Below are 27,149 nucleotides of genomic sequence, written 5' to 3' on the forward strand. Positions count from 1 at the left end.
TTGGTATGTAGATAGGCTGGAAAATTGGGCGGGGATCCTGGATTCAGGATTCAATCCTGGACCGGGGAGCGGCGCGGGCTTGGAGGGCCGAAGGGCCTGTTCCTGTGCTGTATTGTTCTTTGTTCTTAAAGGTCAGCCTCCAGCACGGGGCGGCACGGTAGCACAGTGGTTAGCACTGTTGCTTCACAGCTCCGGGGACATGGGTTCGAATCCCGGCTCGGGTCGCTGTCTGTGTGGAGTTTGCACATTCTCCCCGTGTCTGCGTGGGTTTCCTCCGGGTGCTCTGGTTTCCTCCCACAGTCCAAAGAGGTGCGGGCTAGGTTGATTGGCCATTCTAAATTGCCCCTTAGTGTCCCGGGATGCATAGGTTAGAGGGTTTAGTAGGTAAATATGTAGGAATATGTGGAGAGGGCCTGGGTGGGATTGTGGTTGGTGCAGACTCGATGGGCCGAATGGCCTCTTTCTGCACTGTAGGATTCTATGATTCACTCTATTTGAAAAGCGAGAAGTACTTCAAGCATCAGCCATTTACAGATTAACAGCCCATCCATCACATTGCTCTTTGTGGGATATGCTGGGTTTCCTACATAACAATGAACAGGGTTAACATAAACTCATTGTATGAGGTGCTCCGAGGTCTGATTAGAGGCTATTAAAAGTAGATATACATTGCCCTTGCAATGCCAATAACAGCATTCATAGAACAGGAACAAGCCCTTCGGCCATGATGTCATGACGAACATGATACCAAATTAAACTAATCTCTTCTGCATGCCCTTGGTTCACATCCCTCTATTCCTCACATACAAGAACATATAGATTGGGACTCCCATACTGTTAAAGGTCTAGACGGGTTAGAGTTTGTAAAATGTGTGCAGGAAAATTTTCTAAATCAATACATACAGGTACCAACTAGACAGGATGCAGTATTAGATCTCCTATTAGGGAACGAGTTAGGACAAGTGACGGAAGTGTGTGTAGGGGAACACTTTGGTTCCAGTGATCATAACGCCATTAGTTTCAACTTGATCATGGATAAAGATAGATCTGGTCCTCGGGTTGAGGTTCTAAACTGGAAAAAGGCCAAATTTGAAGAAATGAGAAAGGATCTAAAAAGCGTGGATTGGGACAGGCTGTTCTCTGGCAAGGATGTGATTGGTAAGTGGGAGGCCTTCAAAGGAGAAATTTTGACAGTGCAGAGTTTGTATGTTCCTGTCAGATTAAAGGCAAAGTGAATAAGAATAAGGAACCTTGGTTCTCGAGGGATATTGGAACTCTGATAAAGAAGAGAGAGATGTATGACATGTATAGGCAACAGGGAGCAAATAAGATGCTTGAGGAGTATAAAAAGTGCAAGAAACTACTTAAGAAAGAAATCTGGAGGGCTAAAAGACATGACGTTGTTTTGGCAGACAAGGTGAAGGATAATCCTAAGAGCTTCCACAGGTATATTAAGAGCAAAAGGATAGTAAGAGATAAAATTGGTCCTCTTGAAGATCAGAGTGGTCGGCTATGTATGGAACCAAAAGAAATGGGGGAGATATTAAATGGGTTTTTTGCATCCGTATTTACTAAGGAAACTGGCATGGAGTCTATGGAAACAAGGCAAACCAGTAGGGAGGTCATGGAACCTGTACAGATTAAAGGGGAGGAGGTGCTTGCTGTCTTGAGGCAAATCAGAGTAGATAAATCCCCAGGACCGGACAGGGTATTCCCTCGGACCTTGAAGGAGGCTAATGTTGAAATTGCAGGGGCCCTGGCAGATATATTGAAAATGTCGGTATCCACAGGTGAGGTGCCGGATGATTGGAGGATAGCTCATGTTGTTCCGTTGTTTAAAAAAGGCTCAAAAAGTAATGCGGGAAATTATAGGCCGGTAAGTTTGACGCCAGTAGTAGGTAAATTATTGGAAGGAGTATGAAGAGATAGGATCTACAAATATTTGGATAGACAGGGACTTATTAGGGAGAGTCAACATGGCTTTGTGCGTGGTAGGTCATGTTTAACAAATCTATTAGGTATGTCCCTGTCAGGCAGGGAGGAAATGGCCGAGTGAGGGAACCATGGTTCACAAAAGAGGTGGAATGTTTTGTAAAAAGGAAGAGGAAAGCTTATGTAGGGATGAGGAAACAAGGTTCAGATGGCTCGATTGAGGGTTACAAGTTAGCAAGGAATGATCTGAAAAAGGGGCTTCGGTGAGCTAGGAGGGAGCATGAGAAGTCCTTGCGGGTAGGATCAAGGAAAACCCCAAGGCTTTTTACTCTGAGAACCATAGAACCATAGAAAATTACAGCTCAGAAACAGGCCTTTTGGCCTTTCTTGTCTGTGCCGAACCATTTTTTGCCGAGTCCCACTGACCTGCACTTGGACCATATCCCTCCACACCCCTCTCATCCATGAACCCATCCAAGTTTTTCTTAAATGTTAAAAGCATTTACCACTTTACCCGGCAGCGCATTCCACACTCCCACCACTCTCTGCGTGAAGAAGCCCCCCCTAATATTCCCTTTAAACTTTTCTCCTTTCACCCTTAACCCATGCCCTCTGGTTTTTTTCTCCCCTAGCCTCAGCGGAAAAAGCCTGCTTGCATTCACTCTATCTATACCCATCAAAATCTTATACACCTCTATCAAGTCTCCTCTCAATCTTCTACGCTCCAGGGAATAAAGTCCCAACCTATTCAATCTCTCTCTGTAACTCAGCTTCTCAAGTCCCGGCAACATCCTTGTGAACCTTCTCTGCACTCTTTCAATCTTATTTACATCCTTCCTGTAACTAGGTGACCAAAACTGTACACAATACTCCAAATTCGGCCTCACCAATGCCTTATATAACCTTACCATAACATTCCAACTTTTATACTCGATACTCCGATTTATAAAGGCCAATGTACCAAAGGCATTCTTTACGACCCTATCCACCTGTGACGTCACTTTTAGGAAATTCTGTACCTGTATTCCCAGATCCCTCTGTTCAACTGCACTCTTCAGAGTCCTACCATTTACCCTGTACGTTCTACTTTGGTTTGTCCTTCCAATGTGCAATATCTCACACTTGTCTGCGTTAAATTCCATTTGCCATTTTTTAGCCCATTTTTCTAGTTGGTCCAAATCCCTCTGCAAGCTTTGAAAACCTTCCTCAAACCGTCCACTACACCTCCAATCTTTGTATCATCAGCAAACTTGCTGATCCAATTTACCACATTATCATCCAGATCATTGATATAGATGACAACAACAATGGACCCAACACCGATCCCTGCAGCACACCACTAGTCACAGGCCTCCACTCAGAGAAGCAATCCTCCACAACCACTCTCTGGCTTCTTCCATTGAGCCAGTGTCTTATCCAATTTACTACCTCCCCATGTATACCTAGTGACTGAACCTTCCTAACTAACCTCCCATGAGGGACCTTGTCAAAGGCCTTGCTGAAATCCAGGTAGACAACATCCACCGCCTTCCCTTCATCCACTTTCCTGGTAACCTCCTCGAAAAACTCCAATAGATTGGTCAAACATGACCTACCACGCACAAAGCCATGTTGACTCTCCCTAATAAGTCCCTGTCTATACAAATATTTGTAGATCCTATCCCTTATCACACCTTCCAATAACTTGCCCACCACCGACGTCAAACTTACTGGCCTATAATTTCCCGGATTTCTTTTGGAACCTTTTTTAAACAACGGAACAACATGAGCCACCCTCCAATCATCCGGCACCTCCCCCGTGAATACTGACATTTTAAATATGTCTGCCAGGGCCCCTGCAAGTTCAACACTAGCTTCTCTCAAGGTCCGTGGGAATACCCTGTCTTCTTCTAAGTCTAAGTCTAAGGTTACCAGGAAAGTGGGTGAAGGGAAGGCAGTGGCTGCTGTCTACATGGACTTCAGTAAGGCCATTGACAAGGTCCCGCATGGGAGGTTAGTCAGGAAGGTTCAGTCACTAGGTATACATGGAGGGGTAGTAAATTGGATTAGACATTGGCTCAATGGAAGAAGCCAGAGAGTGGTCGTGGAGGATTGCTTCTCTGGGTGGAGGCCTGTGACTAGTGGTGTGCCACAGGGATCTGTTGTTGTTTGTCATCTATTTCAATGATCTGGATGAGGCCGAATTTAGAGTATTGTGTGCAGTTTTGGTCACCGAATTACAGGAAGGATATTAATAAGGTTAAAAGAGTGCAGAGAAGGTTTACAAGGATGTTGCCGGGACTTGAGAAACTGAGTTACAGAGAAAGGTTGAATAGGTTAGGACTTTATTCCCTGGAGGGTAGAAGAATGAGGGGAGATTTGATAGAGGTGTATAAAATTATGATGGGTATAGATACAGTGAATGCAAGCAGGCTTTTTCCACTGAGGCGAGGGGAGAAAATAACTAGAGGACATGGGTTAAGGGTGAGGGGGGAAAAGTTTAAAGGGAATATTAGGGGGGGCTTCTTCACACAGAGTGGTGGGAGTTTGGAATGAGCTGCCAGATGAGGTGGTGAATGTGGGCTCACTTTTGACATTTAAGAAAAACTTGGACAGGTACATGGATGAGAAGGCCAGTTTCTGTGCTGTAATGTTCTATGGTTCTAACATAAGAACGCCACTAGTCACTGATTGCCAACCGGAAAAGCACCCATTTATTCCGACTCTCTGCTTTCTGTTTGATAGCCAATCCTCAATCCACGCTAACACTTTACCCCCAACTCCGTGTACCTTTATCTTATGCAGCAACCTTTTGTGAGGCACCTTATCGAATGCCTTCTGGAAATCTAAATACACCACATCCACCGGTTCTCCTCTGTCAACCACACTCGTTATATCCTCAAAGAATTTCAGTAAATTAGTCAAACATGACTTTCCCTTCATGAATCCATGCTGCATCTGCTTGATTGAACTATTCTTTTCCAGGTGTCCTGCTATTTCTCCCTTAATGATAGATTCCAGCATTTTCCCAACTACGGATGTTAAGCTAACCGGCCTGTAGTTACCTGCCTTTTGTCTACCTCCTTTTTTAAACAGTGGCGTTACATTAGCTGTTTTCCAATCAGCTGGCCCCAGAGTCCAGTGAATTTAGATAAATTACAACTAATGCATTTGCTATTACTTCTGCCGTTTCTTTTAGTACCCTGGGATACATTCCATCCAGACCAGGGTACTTTTCTACCTTTAGTCCCATTAGCCTACCCAGCCCTACCTCTTTAATAATAATGATCGTTTTAAGGTCCTCATTCCCTACCGTCCCATGACAGTCAATTATTGGTAAGCTATTTGTGTCCTCCACTGTGAAGACCGACACAAAAAACTTGTTTAAGGCCTCGGCCATTTCCTCGTTTCCTATTATTAAATCCCCCATCTCATCTTCTAAGGGATCAAAATTTACTTTAGCCACTCTTTTCCGTTTTATATAATTGTAAAAACTTTTACTATCAGTTTTTATATTTTGTGATAGTTTACTTTCATAATCTATCTTTCCTTTCTTTAGTTTTCTTAGCAGTTCTTTGTTGTTTTTTAAAGCCTTCCCAATCTTCTAGTTCCCCACTAATTTTGGCCACTCTGTATGCATTGGATTTTAATTTGATACTCTCCTTTATTTCCTTAGTTATCCATGGCTGGTTATCCCTTTTCTTACATTCCTCCTTTTTCACTGGAATTTATTTTTGCTGAATACTGAGAAAAATCTCCTTAAAAATCCTCCACTGTTCCTCAACTGTCCCACCAATTAGTCTGTGTTCCCAGTCTACATTAGCCAACTCCGCCCTCATCCTATTGTAATCCCCCTTGTTCAAGCAGAGGACACTGGTTTGGGACCCTACTTTCTCACCCTCCATCTGTATTGAAATTCAACCATACTGTGATCACTCATTCCAAGAGGATCCCTCACAAGAAGATCATTAATTTTACTTGTCTCATTACACTGGGCCAGATCCAAGATAGCTTGCTCCCTCGTAGGTTCTGTAACATACTGTTCGAGGAAACTATCGCGACAGCATTCTAAGAACTCTTCCTCAAATCCACCGCGTCCGACTTGAGTTGACCAATCAATATGGAGGATGGAGGTTAAAATCCCCCATGATTATTGCTGTTCCATTTTTACATGCATCTGTTATTTATTTGTTTATAGCCCACCCCACCTTGAAGTTATTATGAGGGGGCCTCTCGACTATGCCCACCAGTGACTTTTTCCCCTTACTATTCCTCATCTCCCCCCACATTGATTCCACATTTTGCTCCTTAGAGCCTATATCGTCTCCCACTACCGCCCTGATGTTATCCTCAATTAACAGGGCTACCCCACCTCCTTTTCCTTCCTGTCTATCCTTCCAAATTGCCTGATACCCCTGGATATTTAGTTCCCAGTCGTGGTCACCCTGCAATCACATTTCTGTAATGGCCACTAGATCATACCCATTTGTACTGATTTGTGCCGTCAACTCATTCACTTTGTTTCGAATGCTACGTGCATTCAGGTAAAGTGTCTTTACGATAGTCTTTCTTACCTGGACCCGATTTGTTAGTGCATTCCTTTTTTTGCATGTTCTGTCCCTTCCTGTCACTGACTGGTTATTCTTCCCCAGACCATCTCCTTGCACTGTGTTGACCACCTCCCTTCTCATGCTTGTTACCTTTTTTACTCTGCCTGAGGTTAGATTCCTGCCACCTTCTATACTCTCTGTTCTATTAGATGTTCTGGAAACTTTACTAACCTCTCCCGAGTCCTTGGCTCCTTTAACTAGTTGAAAGTCCTCATCATTAACCTGCACTCTACCCTCTCCTTTACCTTTGATTTTCTAATTCTCCATACAACTGAACCCTCCCCCCCACTATTTAGTTTAAAGACCTATCTACAGCCCTAGTTATATGATTCGCCAGGACTCTGGTCCCAGCACGGTTCAGATGAGTACCATCCCATCGGAACAGGTCCCCTCTTCCCCAATACTGATGCCAATGTCCCATGAATTCAAACCCATTCCTCCCACACCAATCTTTGAGCATTTACCTCCTTAATCTTATTGACCCTGTGCCAATTCACTCATGGCTCAGGTAGTAATCCAGAGATTACCACCTTTTTGGTTCTGCTTTTTAATTTAGCTCCTAGCTTTTCATATTCCCTTAGCAGAACCTCTGTTCCTGTTCTACCTATGTATGATTATGATCGCATAATCATTTGCTTATCAAAAGGTCCCTTAAGTGCTCTTTATCGTATCTGCCTGTCCCACCACCCCTGGCAGTGTGTTCCAGACACCTACCACTGTGTAAAAAAACTTGCCCCTCATATCTCCTTTGAGCTTTCCCCCTCTCACCTTAAGTGCATGCCCCTAGTATTAGACATTTCAAATCTGGAAAAAAGATTCTGACTGGCAAGCCAAAGCCTCTCCAAAAGCCTCCACATCCTTCCTGTAAGGTGGCGACCAGAATTGAATGCCATACTTCAAATGGGGTCTAACCAAAGTTTTATAAAGCTGTAACATGACATCTTGTACTCAATGCCCTGACCAATAAAGGCATGCATGCCACATGCCTTTTTTACCATCCTATCTACTTGTGTGGCCACTTTCTGGGAGCAATGGACTTGAACCCCAACATCCCTCTGTACATCAATGCTGTTCAAAGTCCTGCCATTAACTGGATACTTACCCTGAACATTTGACCTCCCAATGTGCAGCACCTCACACTTGCCTGGATTAAACGCCATCTGCCATCTCCGCTCATATCTTCACCTGATCTATATCCCGCTGTATCCTTTAACAACCTTCCACACTATCCACAACTCCAGCTATCTTTGTGTCGTCTGCAAACGTACTTACCCATCCATCTACATTTTCATCCAAATCATTTATATATATCACAAACAGCAGAGGTCCCAGTACAGGTCCCTGCAGAATATCACCAGCCAGAAAAACATCCTTCCACCACTACTTTGACTTCTATGGGAAATCAATCCTGAATCCAAGCAGCCAAGTCACCGTGGATCTCATGCATCTTAATCTTCTGGATGAGCCTACCATGAGGGACCTTGTCAAAAGCCTTAATGAAATCCATGTACACAACATCCACTGCTCTAACCTCATCGATCACCTTCGTCACCTCCTCAAAAAAATCAATTAAGTTAATAGGACATGACCTGCTGCGCACAAAGCTATGCTGACTTTCCCTAATTAGGCCATGCTTTTCCAAATGTGCATAGATCCTACCCTAAGAATCCCCTCCAATAGCTTTCCAACTACAGATGTGAAACTCACCAGTCGATAATTTATCTTTTTCTTTTCTTGAACAGAGGAACAACATTGGCTACTCACCAGTCCTCTGGGACCTCTCCAGTAGCTAGCAACGATACAAAGATCTTTGTCAGGGCCCCAGCAAGGTCCTCTCTTGTCTCTCTCAATAACCTGGAGTAGATCCCATCAGGTGCTGGGGACTTAATCTCAAAATGCCCTAGCATATTCGCATGTTCCACACTAATCTCACTACCCTCCATGTCCCGCTCCTTGGTGCACGCTCATTTAAAATATATTGTCTGTATAATTTTAGGTTAAAGCGAATTCTTTGCATTGATTGCCTCTTAAATCTGAAAAAGATTTAATGTGCTATTAAAACAGATTTACCCTCCACCGCCAAATGCCAAGGAATCCATGTCTCCTTTTATGAAGAACATATTATCACCTGTCCATTTGAAGGTCTGAAAAAGAAACAATATATTTCTTCACTTATTTTGCAGAAGTGCTTCTGTTACTCTTGCACTATAACAATGAAGTTCAATCCTTCTTTATGAACTGTTTGTTCAGCTGCTTGGCATTGTTTCTCCCAAGGAGATTACTTGGCTTTTAGAAGAAACACTAAACACATTTCATTTAAACATGCTGCAAATTCTATTTACTAAACAACACATTTAAAGAAAAATACAAACAGAAGAGAATTGTACCAATTATATAATGTTTATGGCACAGAAGACGCCATTTGGCCTACTGTGTCTATGCCAGCTCTCTCCAAGATAAACTCAACTAGTTCTTGTTTGGTCACCTTTGTCCTGTAGCCCTGCAAAATTTCCTTCTCAAACAATTGTCTGATCCCTTTTAGAAAACAGCAATTGAATTAACTTGCACCACACTTTTAAATGATGCATTCCAGATCCTAAGCTCTTTCAGGGTCAAAATGTTTTCCTCTGGTGACACTTGAAATTAAGCCAGCAAAGAATTGTTCTCATGGGAACAGTTGTTTCCTTTGTCCGGCTCTTAATGATTTTGAACAACTCTGTAAAATTTCCAGTCAACCTTCAAACTTGGAGGATGTTACCAAGCCAGCAGAATGGGCAGACAAGTGGTAAATGGAACTTAATACAGAAGTATGAAGTAATGTATTTTCATAGAAGGGGAGAAAAATAAGAGGCAATATAGTCCGCTGTTTCATGTCATCATCAATGATTTGTCCAAGGTCCGCAACAAATTTAGAATTATACCCTTTATTTTATATTGTCTCCCCAATGAATTGAAAGATTATGGCCAGTGCCTTTACAATTTCACCCCTAGACGTTCTCCCTGCATTGTTGAGCTTGCGGAGCCCTGTAGCATTTTGTATGCTTCAATGAGATCCATCAACTCTTTCAAGCGAATGAGATTACTTTAATTTTTGTGCTGGCAGGGGTGAAACCATGATCAAGCAGGGCATGAGGCTAGCCCATTACACTTGGGGTATGCTGACGTCTGCAATCGTGGTTTCCTTAAGCTAGGGTAGAGTAAAGGATCAAGGTAGCCAATGAGGTTAAATGGAAGCTTTACCTGATGCAATTTTTCAAAGCCACCTCGGCCTTTTATATATATCACAATGAAACGTGAGGTCAAGCCCGGGAGGGAGTGCAATGCCTCATCCTGTCACCTTGGATCTTGTTTGATCGAGCCCAAGATGGGATGCAATGTCTTGTGTCAGCTTGGATCTCGTTTGTCTCTCATGTGGGATCATGATTGGACCTAATTTGAATTGACTTTTTTGATTAGAAATAAAGTACTGAAAGGTATCGAAAAAAAAATCCTCTCTCTCTTTCCTCATAGCACAATCCCACCATCCCAGGAATCAGTCTGGTGAACCTGAGTTGCACTCCCTCAATGGCAAGTATTCTTCCTTGGGTCAGGGCATCAGTAGTCTAGATGTGGTTTCACCAAGGTTCTATACAATTGCAGCAAGACATCTTCACTCCTGTACTCAAACTGTTGCATAATAGAAACATAGAAAATATGAGCTGGAATAGGTCATAGATTTACAGCATGGAAACAGGCCCTTCGACACAATATGTCCATGCCACCCTTTTTTTTAAAAAACCCGAAGTTAGTCCCAATTGTCTGCATTTGGCCCATATCCTTCTTTACCCATCTTACCCATGTAACTGCCGAAATGCTTTTTAAAAGACAAAATTGTACCCGCCTCTACTTCTACCTCTGGCAGCTTGTTCCAGACACTCACCACCCTGTGTGTGAAAAATTGCCCCTCTGGACCCTTTTGTATCTCTCCCCTCTCACCTTAAACCTATGCCCTCTAGTTTTAGACTCCCCTACCTCTGGAAAAAGATATTGATTATCTAGCTGATCTATGCCCCTCATTATTTTATAGACCTCTATAAGTTCACCCCTCAGCCTCCTATGCTCCAGAGAAAAATGTCCCAGTCTATCCAGCCTCTCCTCATAACTCAAACCATCAAGTCCCAGTTGCATCCCAGTAAGTCATTTCTGCACTCTTTCCAGTTTAATAATATCCTTTCTATAATAGGGTGACCAGAACAGTACACAGTATTGTGGCCTTACCAATGTCTTGTACAACTTGAACAAGACGTCCCAACTCATGTATTCAATGTTCTGACTCATGAAACCAAGCATGCCGAATGCCTTCTTCACCACTCTATCCATCTGTGACTCCACTTGAACATGTACCTCTTGATCTCTTTGTTCTGCAACTCTCCCCAACGTCCTACCATTAACTGAGTAAGTCCTGCCCTGGTTCAATCTACCAAAATGCATCACCTTGCATTTATCTAAATTAAACTCCATCTGCCATTCATCAGCCCACTGGCCCAATTGATCAAGATCCCCTTGCAATCCGAGATAACCTTCTTCACTGTCCACTATGCCACCAATCTTGGTGTCATCTGCAAACTTACTAACCATGCCTCCTATATTCTCATCCAAATCATTAATATAAATGACAAACAACAGTGAGCCCAGCACCGATCCCGGAGGTACACCGCTGGTCACAGGCCTCCAGTTTGAAAAACAACCCTCTACAACCACCCTCTGGCTTCTGTCAACAAGCCAATTTTGTATCCATTTAGCTATATCACCCTGGATCTTGTGAGATTTAATCTTATGCAACAACTTACCATGTGGTACTTTGTCAAAGGCCTTGCTAAAGTTCATGTAGACAACATCAACTGCACTGCCCTCATCTACCTTTGGAGCATAGAATCCCTACAGTGCAGGAGGCCATTTGGCCCATCGAGTCTGCACAGACCACACTCCCACCCAGGCCCCATCCCCATAACCCCAGACATTTACTCTCCTGGTTCCCTTGACACTAAGGGGCAATTTAGCATGGCCAATCCACTTAACCCGCACATCTTTGGACTGTGGGAGAAAACCGGAGCACCCAGAGGAAACCCACGCAAACACGAGGAGAACGTGCAAACTCCACACAGATAGTGACCCAAGCCGGGAATCGAGCCCCGATCCCTGCTGCTGTGAGGCAGCAGTGCTAACCACTGTGCCGTCCCTTCTTGGGTACCCTTTCAAAAAAACTCAATCAAATTTGTGAGACATGATTTTCCACTCTCAAAGCCATGCTGACTGTTCCTAATCAGCCCTTGCGTCTCTAAATGCCTGTAGATCCTGTCTCTCAAAATACCTTCCAACAACTTACCCACCACAGATGTGAGGCTCACTGGCCTGTAGTCCACTGCAGCCCTTCTTAAACGAAGGCACAACATTTGCCACCTTCCAATCTTCAGACACCTCACCTGTGACTATCGATGATACAAATATCTCTGCTAGGGGACCCACAATTTCCTCCCTAGCCTCCCACAATGTCCTGGGATACACTTCATCAGGTCCCGGGGATTTATCTATCTTGATGCGCATTAAGACTTCCAGCACCTCCTCCTCAAGACATCACTATTTATTTCCCCAAGTTCTCTAACATCCATGCTTTTCTCAACAGTGAATACTGATGAGAAATATTCATTTAGGATCTCACCCATCTCTTCTGGATTCGCACATAGATGACCTTGTTGATCCTTAAGAGGCCCTACTCTCTCCCTAGTTACTCTTTTGGCCTTTATGTATTTGTAGAAGCTCTTTGGATTCTCCTTTGTCTTATCTGCCAAAACAATCTCGTGTCCCCTTTTTGCCCTCCTGATTTCTCTCAACTCTACTATGACACCCCCTATACACCTCAAGGGATTCTTGATCCCAGCTGCCAATGCATGTCATGTGCCTCCTTCTTCTTGATGAGAGCCTCAATATCCCGAGTCATCCAGGATAACTGTCATTCAGCCCTTCGAGCCTGCTCTGTTATTCATTATAATCATGGTTGATGAGCCAACCCAGTAACCTGTTTCTGCTATTCCTCTATATCCTTTGATCCATTTAGACCAAGAGCTATACCTATATGCCTTCTTAAAAACATACACTGCTTTGGCCTCAGCGACTTCCGGTGATAAAGAATTCCACAGGCTTATCACTCTCAGGCTGCCTTGGGAGGCAAGGCAGGAAATTGCAGAGGTTCTGATACAAATTTCTAATTCCTCCCTGGCCATGGAGGAAGTGCCAGAGGACTGAAGGACGGATAATGTAGTTCCACTTGTCAAGAATGGTGGTAGAGATGTATCAGGAAATTACAGATCAGTGAGTGTCACGTCAGTGGTAGGGAAAGTATTGGAGAAAATTCTGAAGGAGAAAATTAATATCCACTTGGAAGGGCATGGACGAATTAGGGATAAGCACAGTAAGAAGTCTCACAACACCAGGTTAAAGTCCAACAGGTTTATTTGGTAGCAAATACCATAAGCTTTCGGAGCAGAGCTCCTTCGTCAGATGGAGTGGATATCTGTTCTCAAACAGTACACAGACACAGAAATCAAATTACAGAATACTGATTAGAATGCAAATCTCTACAGCCAGCCAGGTCTTAAATGTACAGACAATGTGGGTGGAGGGAGCATTCAACACAGGTTAAAGAGATGTGTATTGTCTCCAGACAGAACAGCTTGTGGAATTCTGCAAGTCCAGGAGGCAAGCTGTGGGGGTTACTGATAATGTGACATAAATCCAACATCCCGGTTTAGGCCATCCTCATGTGTGCGGAACTTGGCTATCAGTTTCTGCTCAAGCTCCGCACACATGAGGACGGCCTAAACCGGGATGTTGGATTTATGTCACATTATCAGTAACCCCCACAGCTTGTTGGATTTATGTCACATTATCAGTAACCCCCACAGCTTGCCTCCTGGACTTGCAGAATTCCACAAGCTGTTCTGTCTGGAGACAATACACATCTCTTTAACCTGTGTTGAATGCTCCCTCCACCCACATTGTCTGTACATTTAAGACCTGGCTGGCTGTAGAGATTTGCATTCTAATCAGTATTCTGTAATTTGATTTCTGTGTCTGTGTACTGTTTGAGAACAGATATCCACTCCATCTGACGAAGGAGCTCTGCTCCGAAAGCTTATGGTATTTGCTACCAAATAAACCTGTTGGACTTTAACCTGGTGTTGTGAGACTTCTTACTGTGCTTACCCCAGTCCAACGCCGGCATCTCCACATCATGAATTAGGGATAGTCAGAGGGAGGTCATACCTAATGAATTTGTTATAATTTTTTGAAAATATGATCAAGTGTGTGGATAAGGTAGTTCAGTTGATGTAGTTTATATGCATTTTAAAATCCATATAATGACAAGATCCCTCATGGGAGACTGATTGTAAATGTTAAAGCACATGGAATTCAGGGAAACCTGGCGAAATGGATCAGAAACTGGCTTAGTAATAGGACACAAAGGATAGTGGTAGAAGGCAGTTCGAGTGACTGGAGGCCAGTGTCCAGTGGGGAACAACAAGAATCAGTACTGGGACCTTTAATGTTTGTTTATATACATAAATGACATAGATGAAAATATGGTGGGAATGTTATGCCAGTTTGCAGATGACACCAAGATTGGTAGACTAGTTAATAGTGAAGAAAATGGTCATAGGTTAAAGCAAGATATGGATAGTCATAAAATGCATGGAAACAGGTCCTTCAGCCCAACTTGTCCATGCCGCCTAGGCTTTACTATTAAGCTAGCCTCAATTGCCTGCGTTTGGCCCATATCCCTCTATACCCACCTTGGCTATATAACTGTCTAAATGCTTTTTAAAAGGCAAAATTGTACCCGCCTCTACTACTACCTCTGGCAACTCGCTCCAGACACTCACAACCCTGTGTGTGAAAAAATTGCCTCTCTGGGCCCGGTTGTATCTCTCCCCTCAAACCTATGCCCTCTAGTTTTAGACTCCCCTACTGTTGGGAAAAGATGTTGACTATCAACCTCATCTATGCCCGTCATTATTTTATAGACCTCTGTAAGATCACCTCTATGTCTCCCATGCTCCAGGGAAAAAAGTCCCAGTCTATCCAGCCTCTCCTTATAACTCAAACCATCAAGTCTCGGTAGCATCCTAGTAAATGGTTTCTGCACTCTTTCGAGTTGAATAATATCCTTTCTATCATAGGGTGACCAAAACTGTACACAGTACTCCAAGTGTGACCTTACCAATGTCTTGTACAATTTCAACAAGATGTCCCAACTCCTGTATTCAATGTTCTGACCAATGAAACCAAGCACGCTGAATGCCACCCTGTCTACCTGTGACTCCACTTACAAGGAGCTCTGAACCTGTACCCTTAGATCTCTTTGTTCTATAATTCTCCCCAATGCCCTACCATTAACTGAGTAAGCCCTGCCCTGGTTCGATCCACCACTATAGTGCATCACCTCGCATTTATCTAAATTGAACTCCCATCTGCCATTCATCAGCTTCCTGGCCCAATTGATCAAGATCCTGTTGCAAACCTAGATAACCTTCTTTACTGTCCACTATGCCACCAATCTTAGTGTAATTAATATAAATGACAAATAACGGTGGACCCAGCACCGATCCCTGAGGCACACCACTGGTCATAGACCTCCAGTTTGAAAAACAACGAGGGAGTACAGAGGGAGGACAACGAAGATTTACCAGGCTGATTCCTGGGATGGCAGGTCTATCATATGAGGAGAGACTAAGTCGGTTAGGATTATATTCACTGGAGTTTAGAAGAGTGAGAGGGAATCTTCTAGAAACCTATAAAATTCTAACAGGTTTAGACAGGGTAGATTCAGAAAGAATGTTCCCAATGGTGGGGGAGTCCAGAACTAAGAGTGAAAATTTGAGGATAAGGGTGATAAGAAAAGACGAGGAGAAATTTCTTCATTGAGGAGGTGGTGAATGTGTGGAATTCACTACCACCGAATGTAATTGAGGCCAAAACGTTGTCGGATTTCAAAAATAAATTTGATATAGCTCTTTGGGCTCAAGGGATATGGGAGGAAGGATATTGAATTCGATGATCAGCCATGATCAAAATGAATGGCGTTGGAGAGAATTATAGAACAAAGAGATAATGAATGGCCTACTTCTGCTTCTAGTTTTTATGTAACCCTCTCCAACCACCCTGTCTTCTTCAATAAGCCAATTTTGTATCCATTTGGCTACTTTACCCTGGATTCCGAGAGATTATGCAACAACCTACCATAAGGTACCTTGTCAAAGGCCTTGCTAAAGTCCATGTAGACAATGTCAACTGCACTTTCCTCATCTACCTTCTTGGTTACTCCTTCAAAAACCTCAATCAAATTTGTGAGATGTGATTTTCTACTCACAAAGCCATGCTGACTGTCCCTAATCAGTCTTTGATTCTCTAAATGCCTGTAGATCCTGTCTCTCAGAATACCTTCTAACAAGTTACTCACTACAGACGTTAGGCTCACCAGCCTGTAGTTCCCAGGCTTTTCCCTGCAGCCCTTCCTAAACAAAGGCACAACATTTGTCACCCTCCAATTTTCAGGCACCTCAGCTGTGGCTGTAGATGATTCAAATATCTCTGCTAGGGGACCTGCAACTTACCCCCTAGCCTCCCACGACGATAGGGCAGAGAAGTGGAAGGTAGCATTTAACTCAGAAAAGTGAGAGGTGATACGCTTTGGAAGAAGAAACAAGATGAGGGAGTATTTAATGAATGACAGGAAACTGGAAAGCTCAGAGGAACAGATGGATCTTGGGGTACTTGTTCACAGATCCCTGAAGTCAGCAGAGCATGCGAATAGGATAGTTAAGAAGGCACATGGGACACTTACTTTCATCAGTCATGGCATAGAGTACAAGAGCAAGGAGGTAATGTTGGAGTTCTACCGAGCGTTGATTAGGCCACAGCTGGAGTACTGTGTGCAGTTCTGGTCACCACACCACAGGAAGGATGTGATAGCACTAGAGGGGATCCAGTGGAGGTTCACCAGGATGTTGCCTGGGATGGACGTTTTAGCTATAAGGACAGACTGGATAGGCTTGGAGTGTTTCCTATAGAGCAGAGAAGGCTGAGGGGGACATGGTTGAGGTGTATATGATTATGAGGGGCATGGACAGGGTGAGTAGGGAGCAGCTTTTCCCCTTGGTTGAGGGGTTAATTATGAGGGGGTAAGGGGTGGGAGATTCAGAGGGGATTTGAGAAAAGAAAATTCACTCAGAAAGGTGGTGGGAATCTGGAATGCACTTCCTGGGAAGGTCGTGGAGGCTGGAAATCTTCCAACCTTTAAAAAGTATTTGGATGAGCACTTGAAATATTAAAACATTCAAGAATATGGGAAAAGTGCAGGAAAATGGGATTAGTGCGCACTTAGTGGTAGTTACTGTCGGTGCAGACTCCATAGGCCAAATGGCATTTTCTGCACTGAATTACTCTGTGACTATGAGTCTATTTCCCTACTACTTATGTCAGGCTAATAGGTCTGTAGATTCCCATTTTCTCTCTCATTACTTTTTTAACATTTGCAATTGTAGGAACAGTTCCAGAATCTACAGAATGTTATAAGATGATCACCAATGCATTCACTACCCCTGCAGCCACATCCTCTGCAACTACTTTAACACTTAGGGATTCAGATCATCAGGTCCAGGGGATTAACGAACTTTCAATCCATGTATTAATTTCTTCAGCACTATTTTATTTTTAACCAATACTAATTCTTTTCAGTTCCTCATTCTCGGTTTTCTAGTTGTATTTGGGAGGTTTTTAGATCTTCCTCTATGATGACACACAAAGTTTCTCCGCCATAAATCCCCCTGTCTATGGTGTGGCTGGAGGGCTGACTACAACAATGATTACAGCAACAATAATGGCAACATTAGCTGAAGAGCAATTGTAACTGGGATTTTTGGTCAAGTTATAATCAAAAATAGGTGCAGGTCACAAAGCTGCTGCAAGTCGTGACCTGGCCTATGAGCTGTGACTTGATACTTCCTGCATTGACCAAATAAGGATAGTTATATGGACTACACGAGACACGTCAGAGCCATTGTTACCATATATGGTGAGGCTATGTAATTTACATGCAGCTTTTTATAAACATTTGGGAGTTGGTTACAAGTAACTCCAGTGGCCATGATCAAACATTGTGATCGGTTTTCAATAATATCATTGGCGGAGTGCCAGATTACGTTCTGGAAGAATGTGCGAAGTTGAGGATGTTTGAGTCTTTATCTCCAGCGATAACTCGAGACCACTGCAAGTGTGCCCTGAAGGAAGATCTTCAGGGAAGATAAAGGAACCATGTTCCCTGGATATTTATTGGCATTTAGAAGAAAGAGGGGATCTCATAGCAACTTATAAAATTCTAACAGGGTTAGACAGGGAAGATTCAGAAAGAATGCTCCCGATGGTGGGGGAGTTCAGAACTAGGGGTCATAGTTTGAGGATAAGGGGTAAATCTTTCAGAACTGAGGCGAGGAGAAATTTCCTCATCCAGAGAGTGTTGAATGTGTGGAATTCATGACCCACAGAAAGTAGTCAAGGCCAAAACATAGTCTGATTTTAGTAAGAAATTAGATATAGCTCTTTGGGCGGAAGGGATCAAGGGATATGGGAGGGGAAGGGGGGGTGGTGGGGATCAGGGTGTTAGATTTGATGATCAGCCATGGTCAAAGTGTTGCAACCATTGAGAGTTTGAGTTTTGGTACCTAAAGTGTTGAATAAACAAAAGTTAGTTCAAAAAAATTTGAGTAGACTCCTGTCCTTTGGTTTGTTACTAAACTAAGTATCTGGCAAGAGATTTAAATTCAAAGCCGGATAAAAAGCGGCCTTTTGGTCCTTTGCTGATCTTTCTCCTTTTACATACTCATGAAGATTTTACAATTCGTATTTATGTTTCTCACTAGTTTACTTTCATATTCATCTTAAAATACTATATTCTCTTTCTTTATCAGTTTCTTGATCTGCTGCTGAATTCTAAAATGCTCCCAATCATCAGGCTTACTACTTGTTTTTTGGTAACTTTATAAACCTCTTTTTTAAATCTCAGACAATCTTTCAGCTCTCTTAAATTCAATGTAAAACTCTATTATACAATGGCCAATCTTCCCGAAAGGCTCCTTTAAAATGAGATTAATCAGCCCTTTCTCATGACACAATACTACTTCTAAAATATCCAAATGTCGAGTTGGTTCCTCAACTGGTTCCAGGAAACCAATTTACATGCATTCCAGGAATTCGTCCTGTGCAGCAGTAGTGCTAATTAGGTTTATCCAGATTCTATGTAGATTGAAATCCCCTCTGATTATGCTGTCATTATTACCCTAGTTACATGCACCTTTAATTTCCTGATTTACACTGTGCCCTATATTACAACTGTTTGGTGGTCTACAAAAAAACTATCAGCTGTCCCTTGCTGTTTCTTAGCACCATACAAATGCATTTGCTTTTTGCCCATCCTTCCGAAGTGTCAAATGCACGTAAACATTCAGTTCCCTGCCTTGGTCATGCTGCAGCCGCTTCTCCATAATGGTAATTAGACCATATCTGTTTACCTCTATTTGTGTTATCAATTCTTTTTAAAAGACATCAACGTCTTTTAAAAAGTATTTAGACAGTTACATGGGTAAGATGGGTATAGAGGGACATGGGCCAAATGCGGGCAATTGGGACTAGCTTAGGGGTTAAAAAAAGGGCGGCATGGACAAGTTGGGCCTAAGGGCCTGTTTCCATGCTGTAAACCTCTATGACTCTAATTCATCTATCATGTTGTGAATGCTGTGTCATTCAGATCAGAGTGCCTTTAACTCTGATTTATTATTTTCACAATCTCTAACATTTGAAGGCACACTCTTAGTTCCTTTCCTGCCACTCTACATACCAAGTTTTGTTACTATGCCTCGTCTTCTCTCTATCACATCTTCCCTAATTAGGATGGAACGGTGGGACAGTGGTTAGTACTGCTGTGTCACATGTCAGGGTCATGGGTTCAATTCCAGCCTTGGGTGATTGACTGGAGTTTGCACTTTCTCCTTGTGTCTGCGTGGTTTCCTTTGGGTGCTCCGGTTTATTCCCACATCCAAAGATGTGCAGGTTAAGTGGACTGACCATGGTAATTTGCCCCTTAGTTTCCCAAGGTGTATAGGTTAGATGGATTAGCCATGGGATGAGGCAGGATGGTGGGCCTGGGTAAAATACTCTGCCAGAGTCAGTACAGACTCGATGGGCCGAATTGCCTTCATCTGCACCGTAGGGATTCTATGATCCACATTCCTTTGCCCCACTATTTAGTTTTAAGCCCTTTCTACTGCCCTAGTTATAAGGCTCGCCATAACACTGATCACAGGGCAATTTAGGTGAAGACGATACAGTATCCAAAATCCCCTGTGCACCATGACTTGAAACCCATTTCTCCCATACCATCACTAACACCAATCTTTGAGCCACACATTTAAAACTTTGCTCGAGGCTCAGGTAATAATCCAGACCTTTTGAAGTTCTGCTTTTTAATTCAGCCCAAAGCTGGTCATCATTTTGAAGCAGGTGCCTTATGTAGACCACAACTACTAGATCATATTAGAGAAAGAGGTGCTGGAAGTCTTAAAGCGCATCAAGGGAGATAAATTCCCAGGACCTGATGAAGTGTATCCCAGGACATTGTGGAAGGCTAGGGAAGAAATTGTGGGTCCCCTAGCAGAGATATTTGTATCATCGATAGTCACAGGTGAGGTGCCTGAAGATTGGAGGGTGGCAAATGTTGTGCCTTTGTTTAAAAAGGGCAGCAGGGAAAAGCCTGGGAACTACAGGCCAGTGAGCCTCACATCTGTGGTGGGTAAGTTGTTGGAAGGTATTTTGAGAGATAGGATCCACAGGCATTTAGAGACGCAAGGACTGATTAGGGACAGTCAGCATGGCTTTGTGAGTGGAACATCATGTCTCACAAATTTAATTGAGTTTTTTGAAGAGGTAACCAAGGCGGCAGATAAGGGCAGTTCTTGTCTACATGGACTTTAGCAAGGCCTTTGACAAGGTACCGCATGGTAGGTTGTTGCATAAGGTTAAATCTCACGGGATCCAGGGTGAGGCATCCAACTGGATACAAAATTGGCTTGTTGACAGAAGCCAGAGGGTGGTTGTCAAGGGTTGCTTTTCAAACTGGAGGCCTGTGACCAGCAGTGTGCCTCAGGGATCAGTGCTGGGTCCACTGCGATTTGTCATGTATATTAATGATTTGGATGAGAATATAGGAGGCATGATTAGTAAGTTTGCAGTTGACAGCAAGATCGGTGGCATAGCGCAGTGAAGAAAGTTATCTCGGATTGCAAGGGGATCTTGATCAATTGGGCCAGTGGGCTGACGAATGGCAGATGAAGTTTAATTTAGATAAATGCGAGGTGATGCATTTTGGTAGGTAGAACCAGGGCAGGACTTACTCAGTTAATGGTAGGACGTTGGGGAGAGTTACAGAACAAAGAGATCTAGGGCTACATGTTCATAGCTCCTTGAAAGTGGAGTCACAGGTGGGCAGAGTGATGAAGAAGGCATTCAGCATGCTTGGTTTCATTGGTCAGAACATTGAATACAGGAGTTGGGATGTCTTGTTGAAGTTGTACAAGACATTGGTAAGGCCATACCTGGAATACTGTGTACAGTTCTGGTCACCCTATTATAGAAAGGATCCCAGAAAGAGTGCAGAAAAGATTTACTCGGATGCGACCGGGACTTGATGGTTTGAGTTATAAGGAGAGGCTGAATAGACTGGGACTTTTTTCCCTGGAGCATAGAAGGCTGAGGGATGATCTTATAAAGGTCCATAAAATAATGAGGGGCACAGATCAGCTAGATAGTAGAGGAGTGTAAAACTAGGGGGCATAGGTTTAAGGCGAGAGAGGAGAGATACAAAAGTGTCCAGAGGGGCAAATGTTTTAAACACAGAAGGCGGAGAGTGTCCGGAACAAGCTGCCAGAGGTAGTAGTAGAGGCGGGTACAATTTTGTATTTTAAAAAGCATTTAGACAGTTACATGGGTGGTATGGACCAAATGCAGGCAATTGGGATTAGCTTTAAAAAAAAAAAGGGTGCCATGGACAAGTTGGTCCGAAGGGCCTGTTTCCATGCTGTAAACCTCTATGACTCTATCCTTGCCCTCCTGTTGCAAGTTCCTCTTCAACCCAGAGCAGCTGTCCCAAACCCTTGCATAGGGAAGGCAACAGAGCCTTCTGGACTCAGAAGTATGTTTATTCACCCTGACAGCACTGTTCCCTATAGTGCAATGCCATGGTCAGTTTGCTCACCCATCCTGCAGCCCCTGTTTTTGTCCATAAAGCTGCAAGAACCTCAAGCCAGTTGCAAGGGCCGAAGCTCCTCCACTTCAATCTTCTTGATCCCCAGACGTCTGTATCACCCAGTCCCCGACCACGGACCAAAACAAATGACCCAATCTTACAGAATGTGGCTGCTTCTTGGAACGTAGAGGTTAGGTAACTTTCTCCCTCACTGATCTGTCGCAGTGTCTGCAGTTTGGTCACCAGCTCAGTGACTTTGAGTTGAAATTCCCCCAGCTGCAGATACTTACTAAACAAGTTTGCCTTGGATTACACAGGTGTCCTTAAGTTGCCACCATCTACAACTACCATACATCACCTGCCCTGCCAGATTTTTTAATTGTTTTGCTCATTAAACTTTAATTAATGTCCTGTCCATCCTTTCATTCATGTTAATAATGTTTGACTTACCTCTACTTACCTTAAAGTCTGTAGTTAAGATAAATAGGAAACACACGCCAGTTAATCTGAACCTGAGTAAACTTTACTGCTACTAATAAAGCTTTACAATTAAATTTCCTGAGCTTTGAGAGATTAATGAGCAAAATACTCACGAGCCAATCAGCCTGTTTTCCTGTGTTGTAACCCTTTGAGTTTTTTCAGAAAGTGGTCAGTCTGCTCTGCAGCCACGGAATTAGACTGAGTGGTTTTTAAGGTACTGCTGCCTGTCTTTGGTTCCTCTTCTCTCCTCTTTTAGCTGCTGTTGCCCATCTTTGGGTCCTCCTCTTTCATGCATCTTTGGCTCTGGTGGCTTATCAACTTTAAGCAAAGCCAGCCAATCTAATTTCAATTCTTTATCAATTTTTAGCCCATCTAGTGTCTCAACTACCTCCCCTTTCGCTATGACATGGGCTTTCACTTCTTCCTTGGAAAAGTACTCATTTCTTACCTGAGCCATATAGCCTATGCATTAATCCCTGTTTTGGTTCCCAATCAACTGTATTTCTCTATTAGGCTTCGACTTCCATACGCCAATGAAAGACTTTTGGATTTCCTTTTATGTGAATTGTCAGTCTCTTCAGAGACTTTCTCTGTTTCTCATGGCTATTTTCTTCTGAACTTTCTACATTCAGCCTGGTTTTCATTGATTATCCACCCGACATGCTTTTTCTGCTTTATCTTACTCTATCACTATTGTCATGAACAACCTCTGCATTTGTTCGTCTTACCTTTTTCTCCTCATGGAAATGCTTTTGTTATTTAAACTCTCCAGCTGTCCACCATACTTTAGACCTTGCTTTTTGTTCTTTTTCATTTTTATTGCTGAAAACCATTACATTTCTGATGAAAGATCACTGACCTGAAATGTTAACTCCAATTCTCAGTCCACAGATGGTGCCAGACCCAAGTATTTCTTGCAATTTGTTGTATTTTTGATGTAATTCAAAGCTTTGGAATTAATTTTGCAACTGACTGGTTTGATTTTTGAAGTTTTTAAATCATCAAGGTTTTTTCTAACATGAGATCTGTAGATTATTTTTTGGTGGTGACAAGAATTGGGACACTGTTTTGCTGTTTATCTCAAGTAACACCATTGTCCATTGATGCCCTAGTTATTGGCTAAGGGTGCACATAAAATAAAGCTTTGACATTCTCAATACGTTTTGCAATAAATTATGATTGAGTTTCAGTGACTGGTGGAACAGGAGAGAAGCCCCACTCCTTTGGTTTTGGACAAATCCCCAAAAACAATAAGCTTGTTGCTCACATCTTAACTAATGGTTCCATGCTTGCTAGGGCCTGTGGCACATTTGAAATTAGGCCTCAATTAATCCGAGGCAAATTACTGGCATATCTCACACCTCCGGATGCAGCCTGCGTGATGTTGGGAACAAACTTGGGCATGCTGACATAGCTGTCTTCCAGGAATTGTAATAAGACAACATACAGGTGTTACCAATTACCCTGATACTGAGCTGCCAGATGAAGTGGTGAATGCGGGCTCACTTTTAACATTTAAGAAAAACTTGGACAGGTACATGGATGAGAGGGGTGTGGAGGGATATGGTCCAGGTGCAGGTCAGTGGGACTAGGCAGAAAAATGGTTTGGCACAGCCAAGAAGGGCCAAAAGGCCTGTTTCTGTGCTGTAATGTTCTATGGGGAATTAGAAGATTGGGAAAGCTTTAAAAAACAACAAAGAACTACTAAGAAAGCGATAAAGAAAGGAAAGATAGATTATGAAACTAAACTAGCACAAAATATAAAAACTGATAGTAAAAGTTTTTACAAATATATAAAAAGGAAAAGAGCAGCTAAAGTAAATGTTGGACCCTTAGAAGACGAGAAGGGGGATTTAATAATGGGAAACGAGGAAATGGCCGAGGCCTTAAACAAGTTTTTTGTGTCGGTCTTCACGGTAGAGGACACAAATAGCTTACCAAAAATTGATGGTCGTGGGACTGTAGGGGGTGAGGTCCTTAAAACGATTACTATTACTAAAGAGGTAGTGCTTGGTAGGCTAATGGGATTAAAGGAAGACAAGTCCCCGGGCCCGGATGGAATGCATCCCAGGGTACTGAAAGAAATGGCAGAAGTAATAGCAGATGCGTTGGTTGAACTTATCAAAATTCGCTGGACTCTGGGGAAGTGCCGGCTGATTGGAAAACAGCTAATGTGACGCCACTGTTTAAAAAAGGAGGTAGACAAAAGGCGGGTAACTACAGGCCGGTTAGCTTAATGTCCGTAGTTGGGAAATTGCTGGAATCCATCATTAAAGAAGAAATAGCAGGACACCTGGAAAAAAATGGTTCGATCAAGCAGACGCAGCATGGATTCATGAAGGGAAAGCCGTGTTTGACGAATTTACTGGATTTTTATGAAGACGTAACGAGTGCAGTTGACAGAGGGGAACCGGTGGATGTGGTGTTTTTGGATGTCCAGAAGGCGTTCGATAAGGTGCCTCACAAAAGGTTGCTGTAGAAGATTAGGGTACACAGAGTTGGGGGTAAAGTGTTAGCGTGGATTGAGGATTGGCTATCTAACCGGAAGCAGAGAATTGGAATAAATGGGTGCTTTTCTGGTTGGCAGTTGGTGACTAGTGGCGTGCCACAGGGATCGGTGCTGGGGCCTCAACTGTTTACCATATACATAGACGATCTGGTGCAGGGTAACAAAGTTTGCAGATGATACAAAGATGAGTGGGAAAGCGAATTGCGTGGAGGATGCGGAAAGTCTGCAGAGAGATTTGGATAGGCTAAGTGAGTGGGCGAGGATCTGGCAGATGGAGTATAATGTTGACAAGTGTAAGGTTATCCACTTTGGAAGGAATAATAGTAAAATGGACTATTATTTAAATAGTGAAAAATTACAACATGCTACTGTGCAGAGGGACCTGGGGGTCCTTGTGCATGAATCGCAAAAACTCAGTTGCACGTGCAGCAGGTGATCAAGAAGGCATATGGAATGTTGGCCTTTATCGCGAAGTATAAAAGCAGGGAGGTCTTGCTGCAATTGTACAAGGTACTGGTGAGGCCGCAACTGGAGTACTGTGTGCAATTTTGGTCCCCTTATTTGCGGAAGGATGTATTGGCCTTGGAGGGAGTACAGAGAAGGTTCACCAGGTGGTACCAGAGATGAGGGGGTTAGCTTATGAGAAGAGATTGAGTAGATTGGGACTGTACTCGTTGGTGTTTAGAAGGCTGAGGGGAGATCTTATAGAGACATATAAGATAATGAAGGGGCTAGACAGGGTAGAGGCAGAGAGATTCTTTCCACTTAGAAAGGAAACAAGAACTAGAGGACACAGCCTCAAAATAAGGGGGAGTCAGTTTAGGACAGAGTTGAGGAGGAACTTCTTCTCAGAGGGTAGTGAATCTCTGGAATTCTCTGCCCATTGAAGCAGTGGAGGCTACCTCGTTAAATATGTTTAAGTCACAGGTAGATAGATTTCTGATCAATAAGGGAATTAAGGGTTATGGGGAGCGGGCGGGTAAGTGGAACTAAACCACTATCAGATCAGCCATGATCTTATTGAATGGCGGGGCAGGCTCGAGGGGCTAGATGGCCTACTCCTGCTCCTATTTCTTATGTTATGTTCTTATGGTTCTAATTCTCACCATTGGTGGACTGAGAATTTGAATGAAGCTGATAAGTCTCAAAGTAAAATCAATGAAACTTTCAGATTATTATAAAAATCAAATGGGTTCACGAATTATCTTTATTTCTACTCAGGCTGATGTGACTCCAAAGATATCAACATGTTTACTTCATAAGGATGAAGACATCTGGTGTATGGTGTGCAGTTCTGGTATCTCATTACAGAAGTGATATAATTGCATTAGAGAGGCATTCAGAGGAGATTTATGAGAATGTTGCCGGGACTGAAAAATCACAGCGATGAGGAAAGATTGGCTAGGAGAAGATTTAATTGAGATGCACAAAATTGTGGGGGCCTGGATAGAAGTGGATGGGAAACACAGATTTAAAATGATTGGTATAAAGATGAGGAAAAGCTTTCTCACCTAGAGGGGTTTTGGGGGTCTGGAATTCACTGCCTGAAAGGGTAGTGGAGAATACCTCTACTCATTTGAAAGATATCTGGATATGCACCTCAAGTGGCATAAACTGCAGGGCTGGAAAGTAGGATTCGGCTGAGTGGCTCTTTTTTCGGCTGGTACAGACATGATAAGCCAAGTGTCCTTTTTCTAACCTGTAAACCTTTTATAATTATAGAATCCTATGATGAGAGCAAAAATTAAAGTCCATATTAGTTTTGAAATTTACAATTGACCTAACTTTAACACCTTTTTGGGAAACAAGACTTTAAGTGCGTGAGGAAATGTTTTCTTCCAACACCCTTGAATGGTCCACTTAAACGTTACTCTGTCTTGTTCTGGGCTCTCCAATTGCAGGAAATATCTACCCATTTACTGCCTTTAAATTAATCTGGTCCAGATCAACTGGGCGGCATGGTGGCACAGTTGTTAGCACTGCTGCCTCACAGCAGTCCAACGCCGGCATCTCCACATCATGGCCTCACAGCGCCAGGGATCCGGGTTCAATTCCAGCCTCGGGTGATTGTGTGGAGTTTGCACATTCTCCGTGTCTGCGTGGGATCCTCCGGGTGCTCGGTTTCCTCCCACAGTCCAAACATGTGTAGGTTAGGTTGATTGGCCATGATAAATTGCCCCTTAGTGTCAGGGGGATGGGGTGGGTAAATGTGTGGCGTTATGGGGATAGGACCTGGGTGAGATTGTCGTCAGTGTAGGCTTGATGGGCCAAATGACCTCTTTCTGCACTGTAGTGACTCTAAGTGGAA

The 27,149-nt window shown here is 43.1% G+C and overlaps 1 protein-coding gene across 12 annotated transcripts in view; it reads right to left on the reverse strand.

Moving 5' to 3' along the window:
• oxr1a (oxidation resistance 1a) overlaps window positions 1-27,149 on the reverse strand; it is an 894,274-nt gene that overhangs the window by 32,216 nt on the left and 834,909 nt on the right. For 8 of the 12 annotated variants that reach the window (XM_078216653.1, XM_078216650.1, XM_078216651.1 and 5 more), the window contains one exon: window positions 8,592-8,665. The exons of the other annotated variants lie outside the window; for them this stretch is intronic. In XM_078216653.1, the coding sequence (XP_078072779.1) occupies window positions 8,592-8,665 (74 nt within the window). The remainder of the gene's footprint in view (window positions 1-8,591; window positions 8,666-27,149) is intronic. 12 annotated transcript variants of the gene reach the window in all.

This window comes from Mustelus asterias, chromosome 7 (genome assembly GCF_964213995.1).
Source record: "Mustelus asterias chromosome 7, sMusAst1.hap1.1, whole genome shotgun sequence".
NCBI classification, from domain to species: Eukaryota; Metazoa; Chordata; class Chondrichthyes; order Carcharhiniformes; family Triakidae; genus Mustelus; species Mustelus asterias.